General features: G+C 40.2%; 1 protein-coding gene across 3 annotated transcripts in view; it reads right to left on the bottom strand.

Moving 5' to 3' along the window:
• The window catches only part of LOC128742013 (mucin-1-like), a 40,157-nt gene that overhangs the window by 3,945 nt on the left and 16,426 nt on the right, over positions 1-19,786 (bottom strand). For 2 of the 3 annotated variants that reach the window (XM_053838185.1, XM_053838186.1), the window contains exons 2-7: positions 9,529-9,595; positions 9,151-9,406; positions 8,094-8,396; positions 520-618; positions 350-448; positions 84-287 (exon numbers count right to left, since the gene is read on the bottom strand). In XM_053838185.1, coding sequence (XP_053694160.1) covers positions 84-287; positions 350-448; positions 520-618; positions 8,094-8,396; positions 9,151-9,406; positions 9,529-9,531 — 964 coding nt within the window. In that variant the 5' untranslated portion in view covers positions 9,532-9,595. The remainder of the gene's footprint in view (positions 1-83; positions 288-349; positions 449-519; positions 619-8,093; positions 8,397-9,150; positions 9,407-9,528; positions 9,596-19,786) is intronic. The other variant, XM_053838187.1, reaches the window with a different exon arrangement.

Below are 19,786 nucleotides of genomic sequence, written 5' to 3'. Positions count from 1 at the left end.
AACAGATCAGCATGTTAAGCAGTGTTTACTATTTTATGCTTTAAACAATCTACATCAAAGTCGGAGGATCTACTACTACTCACCAGGATTGAAATTCGGCTTAGTTAGATTAGGCCGCAGCCCGAAACTGTACGCTGGAGTATTATCCAGTTTCACTTTTTCCGGCTCGTAGGCTCCGGGAGCTGGTGTGTTCTTAGGCCGCTCGGTGATTGTTTTCAGTCCAAAAGTGTAGGCAGGTTTGCGGTCCAGCATCAAGGCGGATTTTTCTGGCTGATAGGCCCCGGGTGCTGCAATGATAGAAAACACAAATATAGTAGCTTCAAATAAAGACTGACCCATTTGAACTTACCGGGGGTATCTTCCACCTTCTCAGGAATCACTTTGAGGCCAAAGCTAAACTTTGGTGATTTGTCATGTAATACTTTTTCCGGAGAGTATGTTCCAGGAGCTGAAATTAGACGGTGGTTAACACTGCACTGGCCTGCACTGAATTGACAAACATAACAGGCTGCTAAATACCTGGAGTTTCGCTGCGGACTTTGATTTCCGGTCTAATTCCAAAGGAAAATTTCGGTGTGCTATCTAAGACTACTTTTTCTGGCTTATAATCACAGGGAGCTAGACAAATGAAAATAAAAATTCTTGTAATAGCTGATATTAAACAAAGATATTGTGAGGTATTTCACCTTGTGGTCAAAGTCGATCTACATTACTGCAAAATATTCTACTTTTTATTCTAGGATACATAAAAAAAGATAGGGTGCTGACAACTGTCCGTATGCAAATGATAAAAAATTTAAAAAATATTGCATGGGAGTAAAATGCGCCTAAGGGAGGACAGATATCGGGAAGGTTTAGAACAGCTCTTCCGTGCTAACGCCACGCGCAAGTTTTACGAGAGGGTGCACCAAACTCGTACAAGAATCGAAATACCAAACGACCGTGAGGTGGTCGACAGGTGGAAACAGTGCTTCTATGAACACCTCAATGGCAAAGTTGTAGAAGGAGGCGGATCGGAGGTTAACCTAGGAGTGCCCATGGAAGATACTAGTCCCATCATTTCCAAGAAATCAAACCAGAAATCGGATTGCTGAAGACCAAAACAGTCGGTTGTAAGAAATGCCTACCGGTAGACTTTTATAAACATGGCCGAAAACTGCAGATTATGGCTCTACACTGGGTTATTCCCAAGATTTAGGAGGAGGAGAAGCTACCGCAGGAATAGATGGAAGGAGTGGTTTGCCGGATCTACAAAAGTGTGATCGGCTCAACTGCTGCAACTATCATGGTAAAAAACGCTGGTAAATAGCGCCAACAAAGTATTCTCTCAGATCCTGGTACACGTTATGTCTGAAGGGTGCAATTATGCAACTTTGATGTACATAAAACTTTCTTTCACAACGTGTTAGTCCAGGTCTTCACGATTCAGAATATGCTAATTTTAAAAAAATCCATCGGGGAAAAATTGAAAAAAGTCAATTTGAATATTTTAGCTATAATCAACTGGGTACAGGTGTACGCACTTAGTAATTCCATGATAAAAAGTGCTACGATTTTGTTCAAACTTTGAGGATTTGTTCTTTTTATGAAAATTTTAGACCTGTAGTTTTTGTTTGAAGCTTAGGGTACATGCTCTTGGGATAGGGTGTGTGGACCACTTAGGGTAGTGCTAAAAATCATCATCTGTGTCATGACACCTGCTCTTAAATAGTTAACTTTTGAATCGCTCAACCAATTACAACAATTTTGACAGCACGGTACATTAGCACAGCAAAGGTACATTAATGAGTATCTAATAAAAACGTTGCATTGTAACCTATATTAGCTTTTATGAATAATATTGGTCTGAAACCCAAACCATCCAAACCATGGCATAATTACAAAAACCTACAACAATAAGATCCCTGCTTTTATATTTTTTAAAAGCTTTAAATTTTGTACAAAACTTATCAAAAATCTAGACACGTTTATTTGTTTGTTTGTTTTGGAGATACGGTTTGGTAAGTTGGTTCGCCTATATCCGATTGATCTAACCCGTTTGATCAGACTTTGACTGTCCAAAACTCAAATTTCTTCTGCAATGTTTCTATTCAAACGATTGAATAGACACATACCGAAATCAGACAATAAAATATAGAATGAGTTTCAATTGGGAGTTAAAACGAGACCACTACGGGCAAGGGGTCTTTACATATTGAAATTTTTATACTTGGTTAACAGGAAATGACTAAAAGCTAAGAATTACACTTTTAACACTCTCGCTCACCAAACAGTGGACCTCAGTGGAGTGGAAACAGTGAACCTCTTGCTCATCAGTTTTCAAAAAAGTTGATTTTCAGCAAATCCTGACCTCTTCTTAATGTAATATATCCTAAGCGACATTCAAAGAAGTTGCACTCCCAAAGGCTTTTCCCTACTTCAGTATACGCAATAAAATATTCAATCGAAAATAAAAAAAAAAAAATTGGCTATGAAAGAAATAACAAACAGCATAGTTTTATAAAGAAGAAAGACAGTGCTTTCAAATTAAGTGGAAATAATGTTAGCGGCCATCTCAGATCTTAGATAAAATCGATTGATGTGGCAAAAAGTCAATGTTTCACTTAATTTGAAGGCCTCATCCTTTCTTTTTACAAAGCCGTGTCGTTTGTTATTTTTTTATATAGCAAATTTAGGGAATATCACACGATAAAAATGTTGACGTTCGCTAAAAATTAACTCTTTTTAATACTGTTTGGCCACTTGGTTTACGAGGAGTCCACTGTTTCGAGTTATTTCAAGTGAAATTCTCCATATTTAACAATTTTCATTCAATCAAGCACGAAAATTTAAATATTTAAAGATAGTGTTCAGTGTTCAAAAGAAGGTGTCATGACTATGATGCTGATTTTTTGGGCCACCCCAAATCAAGCGGGGGCACCCTAAGCACCAAATTAAAAATACGTGTCTAAAATGTTCATGAAAAGAACAAATCTACAAAGTTTGAACAAAATCGGAGCATTTTTTATCATGGAATTACTAAGTGCGTACACCTGTATCAACCGGGTACAGCTAAAACATTCAAATTGAGTTTTTTCAATTTTTTCCCGATGGATTTTTTTAAAATTAGCATATTCTGAATCGTGAAGACGTGTACTAATACGTTGTGAAAGAAAATTTTATGTACATCAAAGTTGCATAATCGCACCCTTCAGACATAGCGTGTGGTATATTATCGGGTGTCAACGATATCACAGAGATTCGTATGGAATCACTAAGCAGGCTTCATGGGGGCTCGCGCAACTACGGACTAGATTTTTACCATCCGACAGATCGCGAGTACAACGCCCAAGCAGCAATGTGAGTTTTATTGTACTCTTATGGTGGCCTTCAAGACCAATGTTGATATTAATGGCATCATAAAACTGTAATAAAACCCAAATTGGTAATCACATCTTTATTGATTTCAAAGCAGCATACGATACAACCGATCGCGACCAGCTATGGCGGAAGGTCACCGGCTTCCTGGTGGACAGATGAAATTGCGGAACTCCGCGGAGAATTATGTAATGTCGAGTAGAACGTGTTGCTGCACGCGCAGCGCTTAAGAATGGGATAAAAGCTAGTAAACGAGCCTGCTTTGAGAGGTTATGTGCTAGTGCCAATGCGAACCCGTAGGGTGATCCCTACAGGGTCGTAACGGCAAACACCAGGGCGTGATGGCGCCCGCAGAGCAATCGCCAGAGACGCTGGAGCGGATCATCGAGGGCCTCATTTCGCGCCACGAGCCAAGGTCCTGGCCCCAGGCCTCTGAGTCGTCCCACGGGCGACGTTCCAGTATCTCAGACAATAGCGTAGAATGGTCGGCCTCCCAGCTGAACATCCAAAGTAACGTACGCGACGGCGGTTTAGAGGTCAGGGAGGTAGTGATGGTTACGAACGAGGAACTCATTGAGATCGCTTAATCCCTAAAGGGGAGCAAGGCACCGGGGCCAGACGGAATCCCGAATATGGCCATTAAAGTGGCTATTCTAGAGGCTCCCGAATTTTTCGGGGCAGTAATGAGTAGATGCCTGGAAGCTGGCCACTTCCCGGACAGATGGAAGCGACAGTACCTGGTACCTATTGACAGTACCTATTGCCGAAGCCAGGAAAACCTCCGGGTGTCCCGTCGTCATATAGGCCGATCTATCTGCTCGATACAGAAGTGTCAGAAGTGCGTTCCAATCACCGCAGGAGTTCTGCAAGGTTCCATACTGGGCCAGGTATTGTGGAACGTCCTGTATGACGAGGTGTTGAAGCTAAAGTTCCCGGAAATCTACGATGAATCTATCATAGAGGTTGAGTTTTCGGCTGCCCACTCTATAAGCATTGTTGAATATTGGATGCGATCCAGGAAACTGGAGCTAGTGCATCATAAAACGGAGGTTATCGTGGTGAACAACCGTTAGTCGGTGCAGCAAGCAAATATCAGCATCGGGGACTGCACTATTTCGTCAACGCGGTCCCTAAAACTCCTGGGAGTCTTGGTCGACGACAAGCTCAAGTTCAGGAGCCACGTCGACTATGCCTGCAAAAAGGCTTGCACAGCTTTTTCGGCATTGTCTCGTATGATGTCTAATAGCTCTGCGGTATATGACAGCAAGCGAAGGCTTTTAGCCAACGTGGTCCAGTCCATATTTAACTTTTTCCATACTATAACTTTGCTGCTCACGCATGTATTTTCAAGTTGATAATGCTGGCGAACTTATTTAGCTTTCACCAGAGGCGAAAAGCGAAAAGCTTTATTAAATTATGGCGATAGCTATTAAGTAGCGAAAGTTTAACCGGTTTTATTGCTGTTTTCAGTAGAGCGTGATACGACTACTTGAGCTTATGACCTGATTCTTATAGCGGTTATGAAAACCTTCTGAAGAGTGGGTCACTTAGTCCGAAGGTAGTTTTATAGCGGTCATCAGAAAGTTCTGGTGAAGCTCATAGTTTTATTAGCGGTTTTATAAAACTGGTCATGAAAACCACTATACGAACGTAATAAAACTTGTTGTTACTTGGAAAATGAATCATCTAACTTTTTCCCTATAACCTGCACATTTGTGTTTGCTGTAATCGCAATTGAGTGACCGATATGCTCATTAAGTTTTATGCGTGCTTGTATTTATTGGGATTATTCTTTATACAAAGCTTGCTCTAAATTACCCACCTCACTCCTCACGCCACTACTATCTCATTTTATAACCATCCCTGGCGAGGACCCATAACCCATTGCGTTCCTCTGGTCAGTAAATTTAACTATAGGAGAGACTTTTGCACTGTCAACAGGCTCCATCGGAGAAATATAGAATGCAGTACAAAAGAAGGAGAAATGAGGGACCTGAAAATAAACCCATGCTAGCATAAGATCCATTAGATTTGACATCTAATGGGCTGAAGATTCGAATCCACGATCATTCACATGTTCAAGCAGATTCGGTAACCTTGCGGGTACGGAGTCTCATAAGATAATTGATATTCCCTACACTCTTAAATGATTCTACCCGTAAATAGGTCGGATTTAGCTAAAGTTAGGTTGAAACTACTCAAAATTCCCTAAAAGTGTACAAACTCAAATTTTTGGTAAAAAATTCAACCAATTTTGGTTACTTGCTACTGATAATTGAATTATTTTCTGTGACAAATAGCTACTACCAATTTTTTGAAAAACTATTCAAAATCTGAGTTTGTACACTTTAAGGGCATTTAATTTTAACCAAGCTTTAGCTAAATTCAACCAATTTACGGGTAAACTCATTTAAGAGTGTATGATAATTGAGACTGCAAAAACAATGAACACCCAAGAAAATGGCCCGTAGCATTCGGTATAGACCCAGGCAATGGAATAAGGACATTGAATGGAGGCTTAAGCAGCTAGAATCCCAAAATCTCCGCTTAAGCAGCTAGAAACTCATCAAGGGCCGGTTTTTTCAAACATCATCAACATTGACACTCCATGGGCTGCGCTTGCGGTCATTGACTCGGACAATAAGCGATAGAGAAAAAATTAAACTAGAAAAATCTATCTAAGTATTGCCACGAAAGAAAGTTTGGTCACGTATTGATCAGTTGACAACGAGGAGAAAAAATAATCGCTAAAGGAGAACAAATCGTGAAGAATTGGAACAATTCCTGGCTATCAAATACGCAAGTTGTATAAAGCGGTGAACCAATCTTGTAAAGAATACACACTGAAATTTGACACGTGTGGAGATGAAGAGGGAAAACTGGTCACAACCGAGCGCAAGATGGTCAACAGGTGGAGGTAATTCTTCGATTAACATCCCAGTGGTGATATACCAAAAGTACTCGTAACAGTCTGTGGCTGGTTCGCTCTTTCAAATTGGTGATAAGTACTGGCTCAACAGGAAATAACATCTCCCTCCTACGGATAGTGACTGGTTGACAAGTTCTTGGGATCTCTGGTTTTTGAACTCTGGAGAATGAACGACGCATTCAAGCTGGAACACGGACCTGCTTTGACTTCCGCAAGACATTTACAAAACGTTAGTCAGGCGAAAAGTACTCTACGAACCTGAAAGTATCATGTTTACGAAAGATATAGGTGCCACTTGGTGTGCAAAAAGCGTTACGGATTATTGGCGGAGGAACGCGGAGAGTGGTGCAAGCGTACGAATCACAGACTACAGGCTTTACTAGCCTGTCATCTAAGTGATGAAGTTCAGCAGGACACGCAAAGGATTCAAGAAATAGGCAACGAGTAGCGCGGAACCGAGTGAACTGCAAACGAGCGAGCCACCCCATTGGATTTGGAATCTATTAACAGCAATTTAGAAAAGCCACCTTCAGTGGTGAAAGTATGGTTTTAATTCCAAGACCGAAAGAAGAAAATCAATTTTTGGACCCCCACGTTGGAAATCCCACATGGCCAGGTGTTGGGCCAAACCGGTCAAACCAAACACTGAAGCAGAACATAGTGGCCGAAAATCGTATTCAGAAGTTGTACAACAAGGTTATGATGAAACATTCCAGGGATGCTTCCCTACGGAATACGAAACTTATGTGAATATGGATGCTACCCAAATCCCGGGTAAAAGTTCTATGTGACCACTCGAAGGCTTCAGAAGATATCTCCAGCAAAATTAAGTTTATTTTTCTTCATAAATCTGCTAGGAAACTCCTAATCAGGCAAGGGATCTGCAGTTGTGGCGTGAAAGTATGGTTTTCATTTCAAATTCGGGTAATCAAATTTAGTGATCAGTATCTTGTATTCTATAAGTGCGCCAGATAAAGTGAAAAGGATAAAATATTATACTAAAAGAATCTGCTTTGATAATTTGGCGATTACTCAACTCAGTTAGGTTGTGTGAAGAGGCAGAGATGAATAAAAGGTAGATTGATGCAATATTTAACAATTTTTATTCAATAGAGGCGAAACTACCGGCCTAGCTGCTAAAATGTGGATAATGTTTGTAATTCTATAAGGACTGTAACAATGTTGATCTCGCTCTGGAAAACGAAATGTCGATGCCGCTCGAAGTATAGTTCAGGAAATAAATTGAACTCACCGTGGAAATATCAAGAAGCAGAGATACTCTTAATTTAGAGTTCTCTTGCTTAAAATATATGCGCCATATTATCAAGAACAACAAAGCAATACTTAAAAACAGCTGTATACACCCTATACATACAGATACGTGATAACTACTATTACAAACTACCGGTTATTTAGTTTACTACACAACTACAAATAGCGACAATACAAAAACAACACAAAACACTCTAAAGTGGTAAAGCAAAATGTTATCACCTGTTGCTTAGACTGAAATTATAATTTTTTATCTGTGTGATGTTTTCTAGTCATTCTAGTTCTCAACATACTTAAATTAGATCGGATCGGAATCAACTCCAGCATTTCTAGTTCTCAATTTTCACATGTTTGCTTTGAGAGAATATCTATTTTAAACCAAAATTTGCATTCAAATTATTCCCGTAAGCCACATTGAATTACATCAATTTTGACATTAAAAATCATATCAGTCAAAATCATATCAAAAAGTGAACGATAAAAATCGGTTGTACCTTGTGGTTTGTGGGCCCCTCTCCCCTAAACAAAGAATTACCTGGAGTTTCACTGGTTGACTTGGGCGGCTTTTTCACACCGAACGTGTACCGGGGTGCCGACTTGACCAGCATCTTGTCCGCCTTCTCGACGTTGTACTCTCCGGGTGCCGGCGTGAGGTATTTGGGGATCTCCTTCGGTCGACTCTGCAGGCAATAGGCGGGCGGGGTGTCTTTGCCCTTGCAGCCGAGCCCGGTGATGTTGTACAGCGGTCCCGGGCTGAATGATTCCGTTCGCGGTCGATGCCGTTGGCCGAAACTGTACGCGGGTGCAGCCGCACGCTTTGAATCCACCACCCGGGTGCCTAAAATGGTAGTCAGGAGATTAGTACCGGACCGGAACCGCATAGGCGGATAATACAGGCCAGCGTTGCTGCCACTGCACTGCGGAACGATGAAGTCGTTTGTCTGTACGGTGCTCAACCACACTGTCTGCCTGCGGGGCGTGTGTGTTTTCATGGACGATCGGCGATAAATATTAGCCCGAGATGATGGCTTACGACGACGAGAACGTGGGTGTCCGCAGATGACAGCTTCAGTTCGGTAATAAATATTTATTAGCTTAGACTGGAGCAGGAAATGCTGACGCTTAGTTTCTTGTCTGGATGAAGGTGCGACGCATTATCACCATGTAAGGTAACGAGCGTTTAGATCTAGCCAAATTTGATGATCGCTCGAGACGAATCATTCCGTATCTAAGTAGTTGAGTGATTCATGCGTAGTTTAGGCAAGACAGGTGGCAGTTTTTGTTTGGAATTGGTTCTACTTCTAGCAGCAATAATAAACTTTAGGATCAGTAATTGCCTAGCTGTACAAAGCTCTACAAAGAATACTAACACTAAAAACTAAACATCCCAATGAAGAATGAAAAAAACTTCTTCCCTCGAACAATGTTGCTAGTTTGTTTATATCCATACTTTAATCGCGGTTGTAATTCAACGATTAACCTTACATAAAACGTGCTTTCAGCCTACGCCTTTTTGAAGCAACTTTGAACTCCGTTTCCCACCCAACATTGGTTAATTTAATGGCGTCATTAGTCGGACTGAATTGACTTACCTAGCAGTTGTGGTAGCAGATATTGCGGCCCCGGGCCACGATGTTCCGCTGCGATGGGACCGCGCCGCTTAGTCGGTGTCCATGGACGCTGCTCGAATCCACCCATCACGCGGTACGAGTCTTTGTACTTCTTCCGGACGACGCCGGTACTCTTCCGGCGCTTGATCCAAGACGTACGGTTGCTGCCCTTGGTGACACTGGCCGTAGTACTGCTGCTGGTGGTGATGGTGGTGGTAGCGGTGGAAGTTAAAACAACCTACACGGTAAAACGGTTTTGTTCCCCAGGGGAAAAAGCAAATTGAGCAATGGTTATTGATTGTTTGTTTTCGCAACTTTAGACAACACAATTTACATAGCCGTAAACTTTATTGCATTTACCATTTTGAAACCAGCGCAATATTTCGCGTAGACAAAACTCTTAAACTCTCAACTCAAAGTAATCAAACTGAAAATGAAAAGAAACAAACAAGTATAAAAAATATGTCCGAAAAGGAGGTGTCACATGAGAGTTCAGGGCGGTCAGCGCGGGTGGCTTTGATCTGTGCTGATGGATGTGTTATGTAAGTGCCAAACTAAATCGAGTGAAAAAGCCATCATTAAAACATCTGAGAGGCGACAACGTTGGGGAAATATGTGGTTCCTCCAAACTTATTCCCACTGAAATGGCAGCCAATTAGAGCAACATTTTAAACTTCTTCTTTGGTCGTAGGACTTATTCTGCAGAAAATTTTTCATTCGACACAGACATGTCGTCGAACCCGTTATAATGGCCAAACCACGGGACGGCCTCTACCACTGCCATATCGGGGGAAGTCGATGTGCTACATAGGTACAGCTTCACGATCGGTTTTCAGCTGACATCGGTTTGAGCTGAGCCGGTAGCCTAACCCCGTTCCATACTGGGAGTGCTTTTGCAATGAATTACCACTTGCAGTCTGGTGCAAACGCGGCTCTGTGGTTTATTAAACGTTGCTCGGAATGCATCGGTTTGAATGTTGCGGTTGAACAGAAGCTGCCAGGCGATGCAATCGAACAGATGTTAAACAAGAGATTTTAATCTGAGATAGGAGCATGTAATAAATGGCAATTTTATGGGATAATTACCCGTGATAATTGGTATCGCTTTTCAGAGTCATCTAAAAGGGCCAGTTTTACAGTGGTATTTTCGGAGTGGTCAAGAGAGAAATTAATGGGTCGGTATGCAGGTTAATTATTTTCACTTGTATAGTTTCCTTTGATTACCCAAAAGTCCACTAGTCATGGCCGCTATAGGTAATGGATCATTTTTATCAGCTGACTGGACACTACTTCAGTGTTCAACCGATGCGGTACAAAGCTTACATAAGTGCAGGATCTAACATTGTTGTAACAGTGTTGCACCAAGGAAACTCGAAGGACATGCTAAAGAATGCTTTAACCTTCATAAATTCTACTGAGCTGCAACTTTCGATTTGCAACCAACCAAGCAGCCAGACTCAAAGAACAATTGCCCTTAATTAATTAGTTTAACTACTTACTTAAGCACAATCTGTACAACTCAATCCCACGAATGCGGAACTGAAAGTCGTGGTCGATAAAAACCATTACAGAAGAAAATCTCTGCAACGGTTACCACCTTTATTGCTGTATTGTCGTCGTCGTCGCCGCCGTCATCGCCATCGTTCATCCTTTCCGAAAGACGAGTGGCGTGCGGCAAATTGCAATTTCCGACTTGACCTTCACCGTGGCCATCGTGGAATCGCTCAGAACAGCAGAAAGTTCTCTGTTTTTTCTTTTTTTTCGGAGCTTATACGGCTCCTGGGACAAGGTGTTTATTTATGCAAATTTCCCCAACACGAGACTGACGACCGACGACGCGGTGTGTAGCAGGACTGGAAGGCCAACGTGTCCTGCCGTAATCAAATGGAAAAACATTCATTCAATTCGTGCAATGTGAAGCAAGGTGGAAGCACTTTCCTAGTTATGGAAGCATTAAATGAAATTGTAGAAAGCAAAACGACCACCAGCGAGAAATTTAATGCCATTGGTTACGCTTACCAGTGGCAAATGGTAGGGTAGTATAATTATTCATAATGTTATGGCAGTGCTGATGGATATTACCAATAGAGTTGCATACACAATTAATTATGGATTACAATCATGGCAAATTCATGGTAAAGCTTAAAACCAATATAACAAGCAAGTGACAAATCAATCTGCATATTTTCTGATCTACTTCACATCAATTATTTAATATCAAGTGATTGTGATTCAAGTGTGTGTGACTGAATTACAAAAAATACAAAACCAACCAATCTACGATCAACCTTGCCGATGCACCTCCAACGATGCATCGCACTAACTCTTCATAATGCTCTTGTCGACATGACCATGTTATAGGTAAGAGCTAAATGTTGTATGCTAAATGATTTGCGTTCCACCTCTTCCGGTGGAAGGCGGGCCGTGAAAAAGGAAGCAATAAACCGCAAACTCTATTCCGCCGATGTTTCCTCTAATTATACCACTTAATAGTAAGTATGCCCTGGTTTGACAGCCCTGGGTAGACGTTGCGGTCTGCCGTTTGAACTTGTACAACATAATCCTCGTATGCCCATGGTAGTAAAGGCACGGTACACTGTAGCAGTGTTTTTCTCGCGACTTGTAGCAAATGAAGTAGTTAAGATATAAACAAAATATGGCTCTGTACTAACGAGCATCGAACTTTGCCATCCACGATCAGCGGGTCGTCATGTCCAAATAAATATGAAGAAATAAATCTGTTAATTAACATGAATCGCTGTTCGTGCGCCACAGTACTGACACCTGACCGCATCGGTCGGTAGTCAGACACCGGAGTCATCCCCAAAAATAGACATATACGCGAGGTCGATCATAATATTTCATCGCGAAGAGATAAAGTTCCGATGTGATGGTAGCAAAACAACAAAACCCCTTACTCAATCTTGTGGCACCAACTTCGATACATTGCTTGGCTCAACAAGGCCGTAACCAAGCCTGTTCGGTAAGCAATCCGATCAATGAAACCCATTCATCATTATCATCAACATCTGGAGGAGATTATTATCTCTAGATGGCGGTCAAAGAAAACGAGCGCACATGGATCGCATTTCTGATTGTTGGCAGTTTGCAGATTGACGATATGCATGCTGTCGTGTATATCGCAAAGGTTTATACTGATTTTCAAGTAATTCGAGTAATTCGAGTAAAGGTTTAATATGAGGAAATCTGAACAAATGATTAAACCCTATTTAATTTATGAGTACAGTTTTTCAAAAATTCACTGAACTACACCGAAAAAAGACACACCCTCGTTCAAAGTGGAAACTACATGGAATACAATATAAAAATAAATTTCCCGGATAAGTTCTTCCCCAACTAACAATTTCAGGCTGATCAAACGCTTTTATAGCTGATTTTATTCAACCTGTGGCTGATCTATGGTTTAGATATAGAAATAAAAACCTTTTTTCAGCTCTTAAACATCTAAATCTGGTGATTTTATCAAGCTTCAGGCCAATTAATAGCTGCTTTTGAAGCTGCAATGGAACTTATTAAAAACTTTTTTGCGCTTTTAAATAGCCAATTTGCGCAATGCTGTCAATTCTATTTTTAGAACGAGAAATAGTTTTGCAATCTGCTTTTCCATTCGCTTAATAAACGCTTCATCAACCTTTGTGCAGCCAAAAAAAATCTATTTTTAAATTTAAAAAAATGGAGCGCGTCATTTTTATTTTGCCGTGAACGCGATATTTTTAATTTCGAATAACTCGTCCAAGTAAGTTAGCTAATTAAAAATGCATGTCTTTTTTCCGGGAATTGAACCCGCCATCTTTTGATCCATAAGCACTCACCGTATGATCCGCCCCATTTGCATCTGCAGAACAGACAGTGAGAATATCTTTACACCTGAAGCCTAGCCCGCCTAGCGTGAAGCAATCGATAATGTCGATAATTGGCAAACTTTTGCTGTCAGCCGAATTGCAAAATTCTATGATCTGACAGTATGTGTACTGTGAGCCAAAAGAAAACTTGGTAGAAGTTTGTAAAGCCACTTTAACACCCTTAAGCAGCCTTAAAGTAGTTTGAAAGCTGTGAGCCTAATGAAAGCTTCCACTCTACACTTTAACACTTTTAAGCAGCCGTAAAACGCTTTGATGTTTATGGTTGTTTGGAAGCAGATTGTTTAGCAGAAAAATCCGCTATTAAGTTTGTCTATCAGCTTTTGGGAGAGAACTGGTTTGAAAAACTTAAAGTAGCTTAAACATCGCTTATTCAAACACCATTTAAGTGCTTACTTTATGCACCATTGATTGCCTTAAACCAACCCGTAAACAGTCATTGCTCTTGCAATTCAGCTACCGTTATTACTTGAGTCGCTTGGCAAGCAAACTGCCGCGGACAGAAAAGTACGTTTTCGTTATTTAAAAAAGCAAGGTTGCTACTTATTCTAGTCTGAAACTATTGAAATTCAGCAAAGTAGTGGTACAACGATAATGGCATCACTGTAGTTCTCAAAGAGTAGAATCCCCCCTATTCCTCGGAGTCGGAAGATTGAGGAATACTGGTCGGTTGTGAAGGGCATACTGCTGAAGAAAGGTGAAATAGCTGCCAAACAAGTGGAAAATAGCTGGGGCATATAAAGATGGGACGTTTTCGAAGAAAAAATCGAGCATAAGGCACGGCAACTTTTTTCGTAGCTCATTGATAATGGTCTAGGTCTTGTAAATTATGGCCAGATGAATGACCATCTGAAACACACCCAACAAACATTTTTTTTTGTATAACTGCTTAATACGCGCTTGATTCCTGAACATTGGCTATATAACGGTTGAATAATCTACTGTTCAAATAAAATGTTTGTTGGGCATAATTTCCTCGGGGACACACCTCTGTCCATTCACTTCTATCTCTACCTTCGTGTGGGGCCTTGGTTGTTGTATGTAGTTAGAGAAGGGGGTTACTGCCTTTGGATGATGTAGTTCTCTTCGAGCGTATGTTTTCTACATTAGCAGCGGCTCAAACAGTGTCTGTCTCGAAGTAAATGAATATGAAAAGCGGCTCCCGGCTACATCTAAGGCGCTCTGCAGTCAGACGAAACGTCAAGTGGAAAGCATCATAAAACAAAAATTAAAGAATTAATTAGGCTCATTGGCCGGATACTGGTGAACACAAGACATCATCCGGGCAAGTCTTGCTCTACTCTGGTTAACGAGGTGAACATGGTATTCGGGAGCAAGGAGTTGAATTCAAACGAAGCCCGCGGCTATGCGGCCTTGATAATGTGCAAACCGATAATCGAAAAAATAATCGTTGCCAGATTTTGAGCATGGGATAGAAACCTTACTTCAGTCCACAGCTACGGACCAACAGAAGTGTTTCTACAGCCTGCTGAACAGTGTGGTTGAGAAAATCTCGTGAAAAGGGCCATTGTACACAGTGTTGCGAGGCCCACACTTGTGTTGTCTAATTTTTTCACACACGCTCACTTATTCTTACGAACGCGCCGGCATAAGCGTCCCTTTCGGACTCTCGCTCGTACTTATTCATGCATTGCGACGAGTTTTTGCGAGTGTGTGTTTAGCTAACAGCTACGGTCGTCGTTCTCGTTTTTCATTGCAACCCGAGCGGCTGAAACCGATTACTCTCGAAACTTTGCACTCCCACCCGTGAGTAGAGTCGAGGGCGAGAACGAAGAAAAAAGTAATGCAAAACCAGTATCCCAGTGCATCCCTATGCCTCACGGGAAGCAGATTGCTCGACAGTTATTTGACTCGCGAATAAGCTATGCAGGAAGACGATGTGAGGATGTGCATGCGCGAGTGTGTAGGTAGCAGAATGTCTGCACACAGCAACGATGGCTGTTTGTTTTACGCTTGCGCGTGCGAGTTAAGCGAATGCTATGCTTCTCATACTCACTCGCGTGAGAGTAGTAGTTGTGTAATAATCGGTGGGAGGCGGGACAAGAAAGCCTGAACTAACTCCCTTGTCGAAGCTGGTGAAAGCGGTGCCGCCAATGGTGATATGCGCAATGGTAATAATGTGCCTATTGTACGGCATTTAGTGTACGGCATTCGTCGAGTTAGTGGTGCCAGAATAAATACTAAGATAGTGCTAACAGAACTGGGTAAACAGGTTAAGGGGACATAAACGACAAAATTTTTCGAAAAAGTCCTAAATTTTTTATTTCAGATTTTGATTTTGTAGTATTTTCCGCTTATTTTGATACTAATTACATAATGATCCGACCACGGGAAGTGGCCGAACAACGATCGAACACATAACCATTCTAGTGCGGCGTGGAACATCCTCAACGGATTAAAACAACGTTTCTCCACTATTTTCCACGAAAACCACGATTTTCAAACTTTGTCTACCTTTTTCTCAGAAACTACACAATGTATCGGAACAATTTTTTTTGCTTTGTTTGTAGAAGCTTGGCAAAGATTATTATAACTTTTGAGTTTTTTAAACTAAACACAGCTTGAGAAAAAAGAAAAAGAAGAAAAAAGATGAAAGAACAAAATAAAATTTGTCTTCTTTTTCCTTCGGCATTTTTCTTCATATAATTATCATATAATTATTGTGACATTTGCAAAATTTGCTATGAAATAAACAACAAACGACACGGTTTTGTATAGAGAATGGATCGGGCTTTTAAATGAAGTAAAAAAATTGGCAGCCATGATGGATTTGGTCGCCATACTGGATTTTATCGAAACATCGCCGTTTTCATCATGATCGCCCCCACCAATTTTCATTTTAGGACTACCATTGGAAAGCTGAGAAAAAATGCTACATACAAGAAACATTCATAAAATAAGGTATGCAATGGCATTAACTAAATGAAACAATCAATGATCTGAAACAAGGTTTACAATTCTCATGTAATGTTAAATCTTGCTACAGAAAATTATTTGTTTAATCAGAGTAATTCAACTGCACATTAAAACTAATGAATGTTCCATATGGAATTTTTCATTAGGTTTCCAATGGTGGTCTGAAAATGAAAATTGGTTGGGAGGATCCTGACGAAAACGGCGATTTTTTGGTAACATCCAATATGGCGACCAAATCCAAGATGGCCGTCAATTTTTTTTCTTCATTTTAAAGCCCTTTCCTTCCTCTTCACAAAACCTTGTCGTTTGTTGTTTATTTCATAGCAAATTTTGCAAATGTCACATTTCACAATAATTATATGAAAATTGTGAACCTTCTTGTTGCAGATAATTGGTTGTTTTGTTTAGTTAGTGCCAGTGCATACCCAATTTAATGAATGTTTCTTGTAGCATTTTTGTTCAGCATTCTAATGGTGGTCTTAAAATGAAACTCCATTAGAGACCTCATGGCGAAAACGACGCTTTTTTTTATAAAATCCAAGATGGCTGCCAAAAATTTACTCCATTTGAATCTCCTGTTCTTTTTCTCTACAGAACCGTGCCATTTGTTAATTGTTTCATTGCAAATTTAGGGAATATCAAATCATATAGATCGCAAGGTTTACTAAAAATTCAACTTTTTTTGAAACTTTTGGGCCCTTTGAGCCTTGACGAACGAGGGGTCAACCGATTCGAGGAATCAAAAGTGCAATTCTTATTTTTTTACCATTTTCAACCAATCAAGTGCAACAGTTCTAATATTTGAAGACCTCGTGGCAATGGTGGCCCCGTTTTAGCGAGAAAAACTCAGTAGCTAAAATACCTAAACTTAGTCGACAACGCCGAATGGTGGATGGTACTGGTCAATAGGATGGTACTCGATGCAGAGGCGTAGCCATAAAAGTTTCCTGGTTTTTTTTTTACAAAAAAAATCTGACATAATCTAACCGTAAGCAGTTTATTCAAGAAATGGGGAGCTATTTTCAGTTGAAAACTGTTTAGGTTGAAATTGAGTGTTCATTTGACAATTGTAATCGAATTGAAATAAAATAAGACAAATGTTAAATTTGACCTCTCAGTCAAGGTATGTTGTATGTTGTATGTTGTATCTCGGCTGGGAGAGGCTGTAAGAAACCATAGTTGGGGGTCTTTTCGAGATGCGGCGAGGGTCGAGACAAGCTGACAACTTATCCTGGATGCTTTTCAAAATCACTCTTGAGGGGGTGATTCGACGAGCTTATATCGAAACAAGAAGTTTAATTTTCATTAAATGTAGCAAACAATAAGTTTGCCAAAAAAGCTACGCAAACTACGCGCTTTAATATTAAAGCCAAAAACTTTGCCACGGCGGAGGCCAGTTGCACTAGACTGAAAGCGTAGGCTAGAAGAATTGGGCTTAAAATACACAGTTGGCTTAGCAAGAATTGGGCTTAGCAAGTACGTAGCATATGGTAAAAATTTTCTCGAACAGTGTTGCCAAATTTCAAAGAAAGAGAGAAAAGAGAGAAAATTTTACTATATACTGTATACATGCTTTCATAAAAGGACAAAATATTTTACATTGCATAGAGACTCACTGCTTTACGAAAAAGTAATTTTGTTCTTGGTTTTACATGAGAAATTTGGGGTTGCTTGCTTCAAAACGCTGTATTTCTGGATCGGCAAGAAATACCTTGTGAAAACATAAGTTCATTAATTTCAATTTTTCAATTGTTCAGCATCAAGAATCCATACTTTTCTTCATTTGGGTGAATTCTTAGAAGATTTTCCGATCGATTGGTGTAAGAATATTGAAAATCGATCGGAAAACCGCAGAGCTATTAGCGCTTAAAACCTATCATTTTTCGTGACGCTCGCACTTTTGATTTTTTGGAATGATACCCTATCTCAAAACCCTATACCCTATCTCAGACGTAGTCCTACGTCAAAAAACTGCAACGTCAGGAACGCCAGGGAAATGGGCGACGAATAACCCAAGATCGACGTGAATAAAGCTTAAAACAGCACAAACCACTCCGGCTCTAAGCTGCTGACGACGACGACAAGGATCGTACAACCAGCCCTGCAAATTTTCTTATGCTCTAAGCCATGGCATCCTCGAAACAAATAAATGAAGCTGACTTACTTTTAGCTTCGCATCATACACGAAGAGAACGTTTCAAGCACAAGCTGACACTGATCGAAGCCAGTTTAGAAGCTTTGCTTCATTGTCGAGTAATGATTTGACGAATTGAAGGTGATGTTGTCGAGCCCTGCTCTAAACTTGAGTGTAGAACAAATTTTCCTTTGGGGGGGGGGGGGGGTGGCTTTGAACCCCCAATACGCCCGCCCCCCGCCGCTACGCACATGGGATGGTGGCATTAGCCAGTATTCTATTAATTCTGATGTGTAGCATTAGCAATAGCAGCCATTATTTTGTTTTTTTATCTGGTGCCCTGACAATTGGCTATCCAATAAGAAACTTTATCATCGATGTCATCAATGGTCAATAGAAACAATAATTCTGGAACGTAGGTGAAAGTGGATCCGAAACAACAAAGCCGATCTGTACACAGAAGCGCTTTACTGGACTGTACACGTTGCAGGAATGTCTGACGAAAGAGCAGCTGAGTTATCTTCAGTAGAGAACCAGTCGCCGACTAAAGGACAGGCCCACCAGGGGGATGTAATCTGTTGAAGGAGATGCACGCTTTGTTAATGTTATGTCGAATTTGTTTATTCAATCCGAATTGGAACTGGATGAACTTTTTGTGTTCATTTGCTCCTATCTGACAGATAAAATTCATCCAGTTTCAACCCGGATTGAATAAACAAATTCGACATTAGAGTCGATTGGAGGACGGCTGCCCAGGATCGACAATAATAGGAAACTATAGTACGTTCGATCGTAAGCTTTTACGTCCCCGGCTTCAACGATAAGGGTGCATGACTTTAAACTTTATGTGCATTGAATTTTATACGATTCTTATGTAACTAGTCCTACAAAACTGTTTGGAGTTGAGTATGAAACTTTGAGAAATTGACTGCCATCTTTGATAGAGATTGCTAAATGAGATTGAATGACCTACCCGAGCAGGAGCGAAGAGCAAAATAATATAAAAACAATATCAAACTGTGTTATAATGGTATATTTTGTTATTGAATTGATATGGAGATTCATTGATAAAACATTTTGTTATTGAGTAGATATTCAAAACGGTGGTTATAAGTTAAGTTTAATAACTGATTTTGTTATTATATCTTATTTTGGCCTTAACATGACATTCGATATATTTCATACAATTTTTTTATTGATCAAAGAGATTTCAGATTATAACTATTTTATAAAATGATTTTGTAATATCTCATATACTACTGCATTTGCTATTCAATACCTTAATAATAATACTAAAATAAGTTATTCTAAACTCTGAATGCAGTCATGTTATTGCTTTGTTATTCAAATACAAGTAGTTATTCTTTTGGCCTTAAAGGAGTAAAATTTTGATATTATTTTTTGTTATTTTACCAACTATGTCAGCCAAAACAAGACCAAATTTTGATATGAGTTATTCGATTTTCAGTAACACATTTTGATATTATTTTGCTCTTTGCTCCTGCTCGGGTATTGCTGTTTAATTTCATTCTGTAGTCATATAAAATATCATCTGAATCAATTTCAAGTTTACAACAACATCAAACATCGCGGATATTATACAAGCATTCAATATTCAATGAGCACAAGCTTGTGGGAACCTTAATCGCATCAGTTTGAAATTCAT

This window comes from Sabethes cyaneus, chromosome 3, assembly GCF_943734655.1.
Source record: "Sabethes cyaneus chromosome 3, idSabCyanKW18_F2, whole genome shotgun sequence".
Classification (NCBI taxonomy): domain Eukaryota; kingdom Metazoa; phylum Arthropoda; class Insecta; order Diptera; family Culicidae; genus Sabethes; species Sabethes cyaneus.
This window is presented reverse-complemented; position numbering and strand designations above follow the sequence as displayed.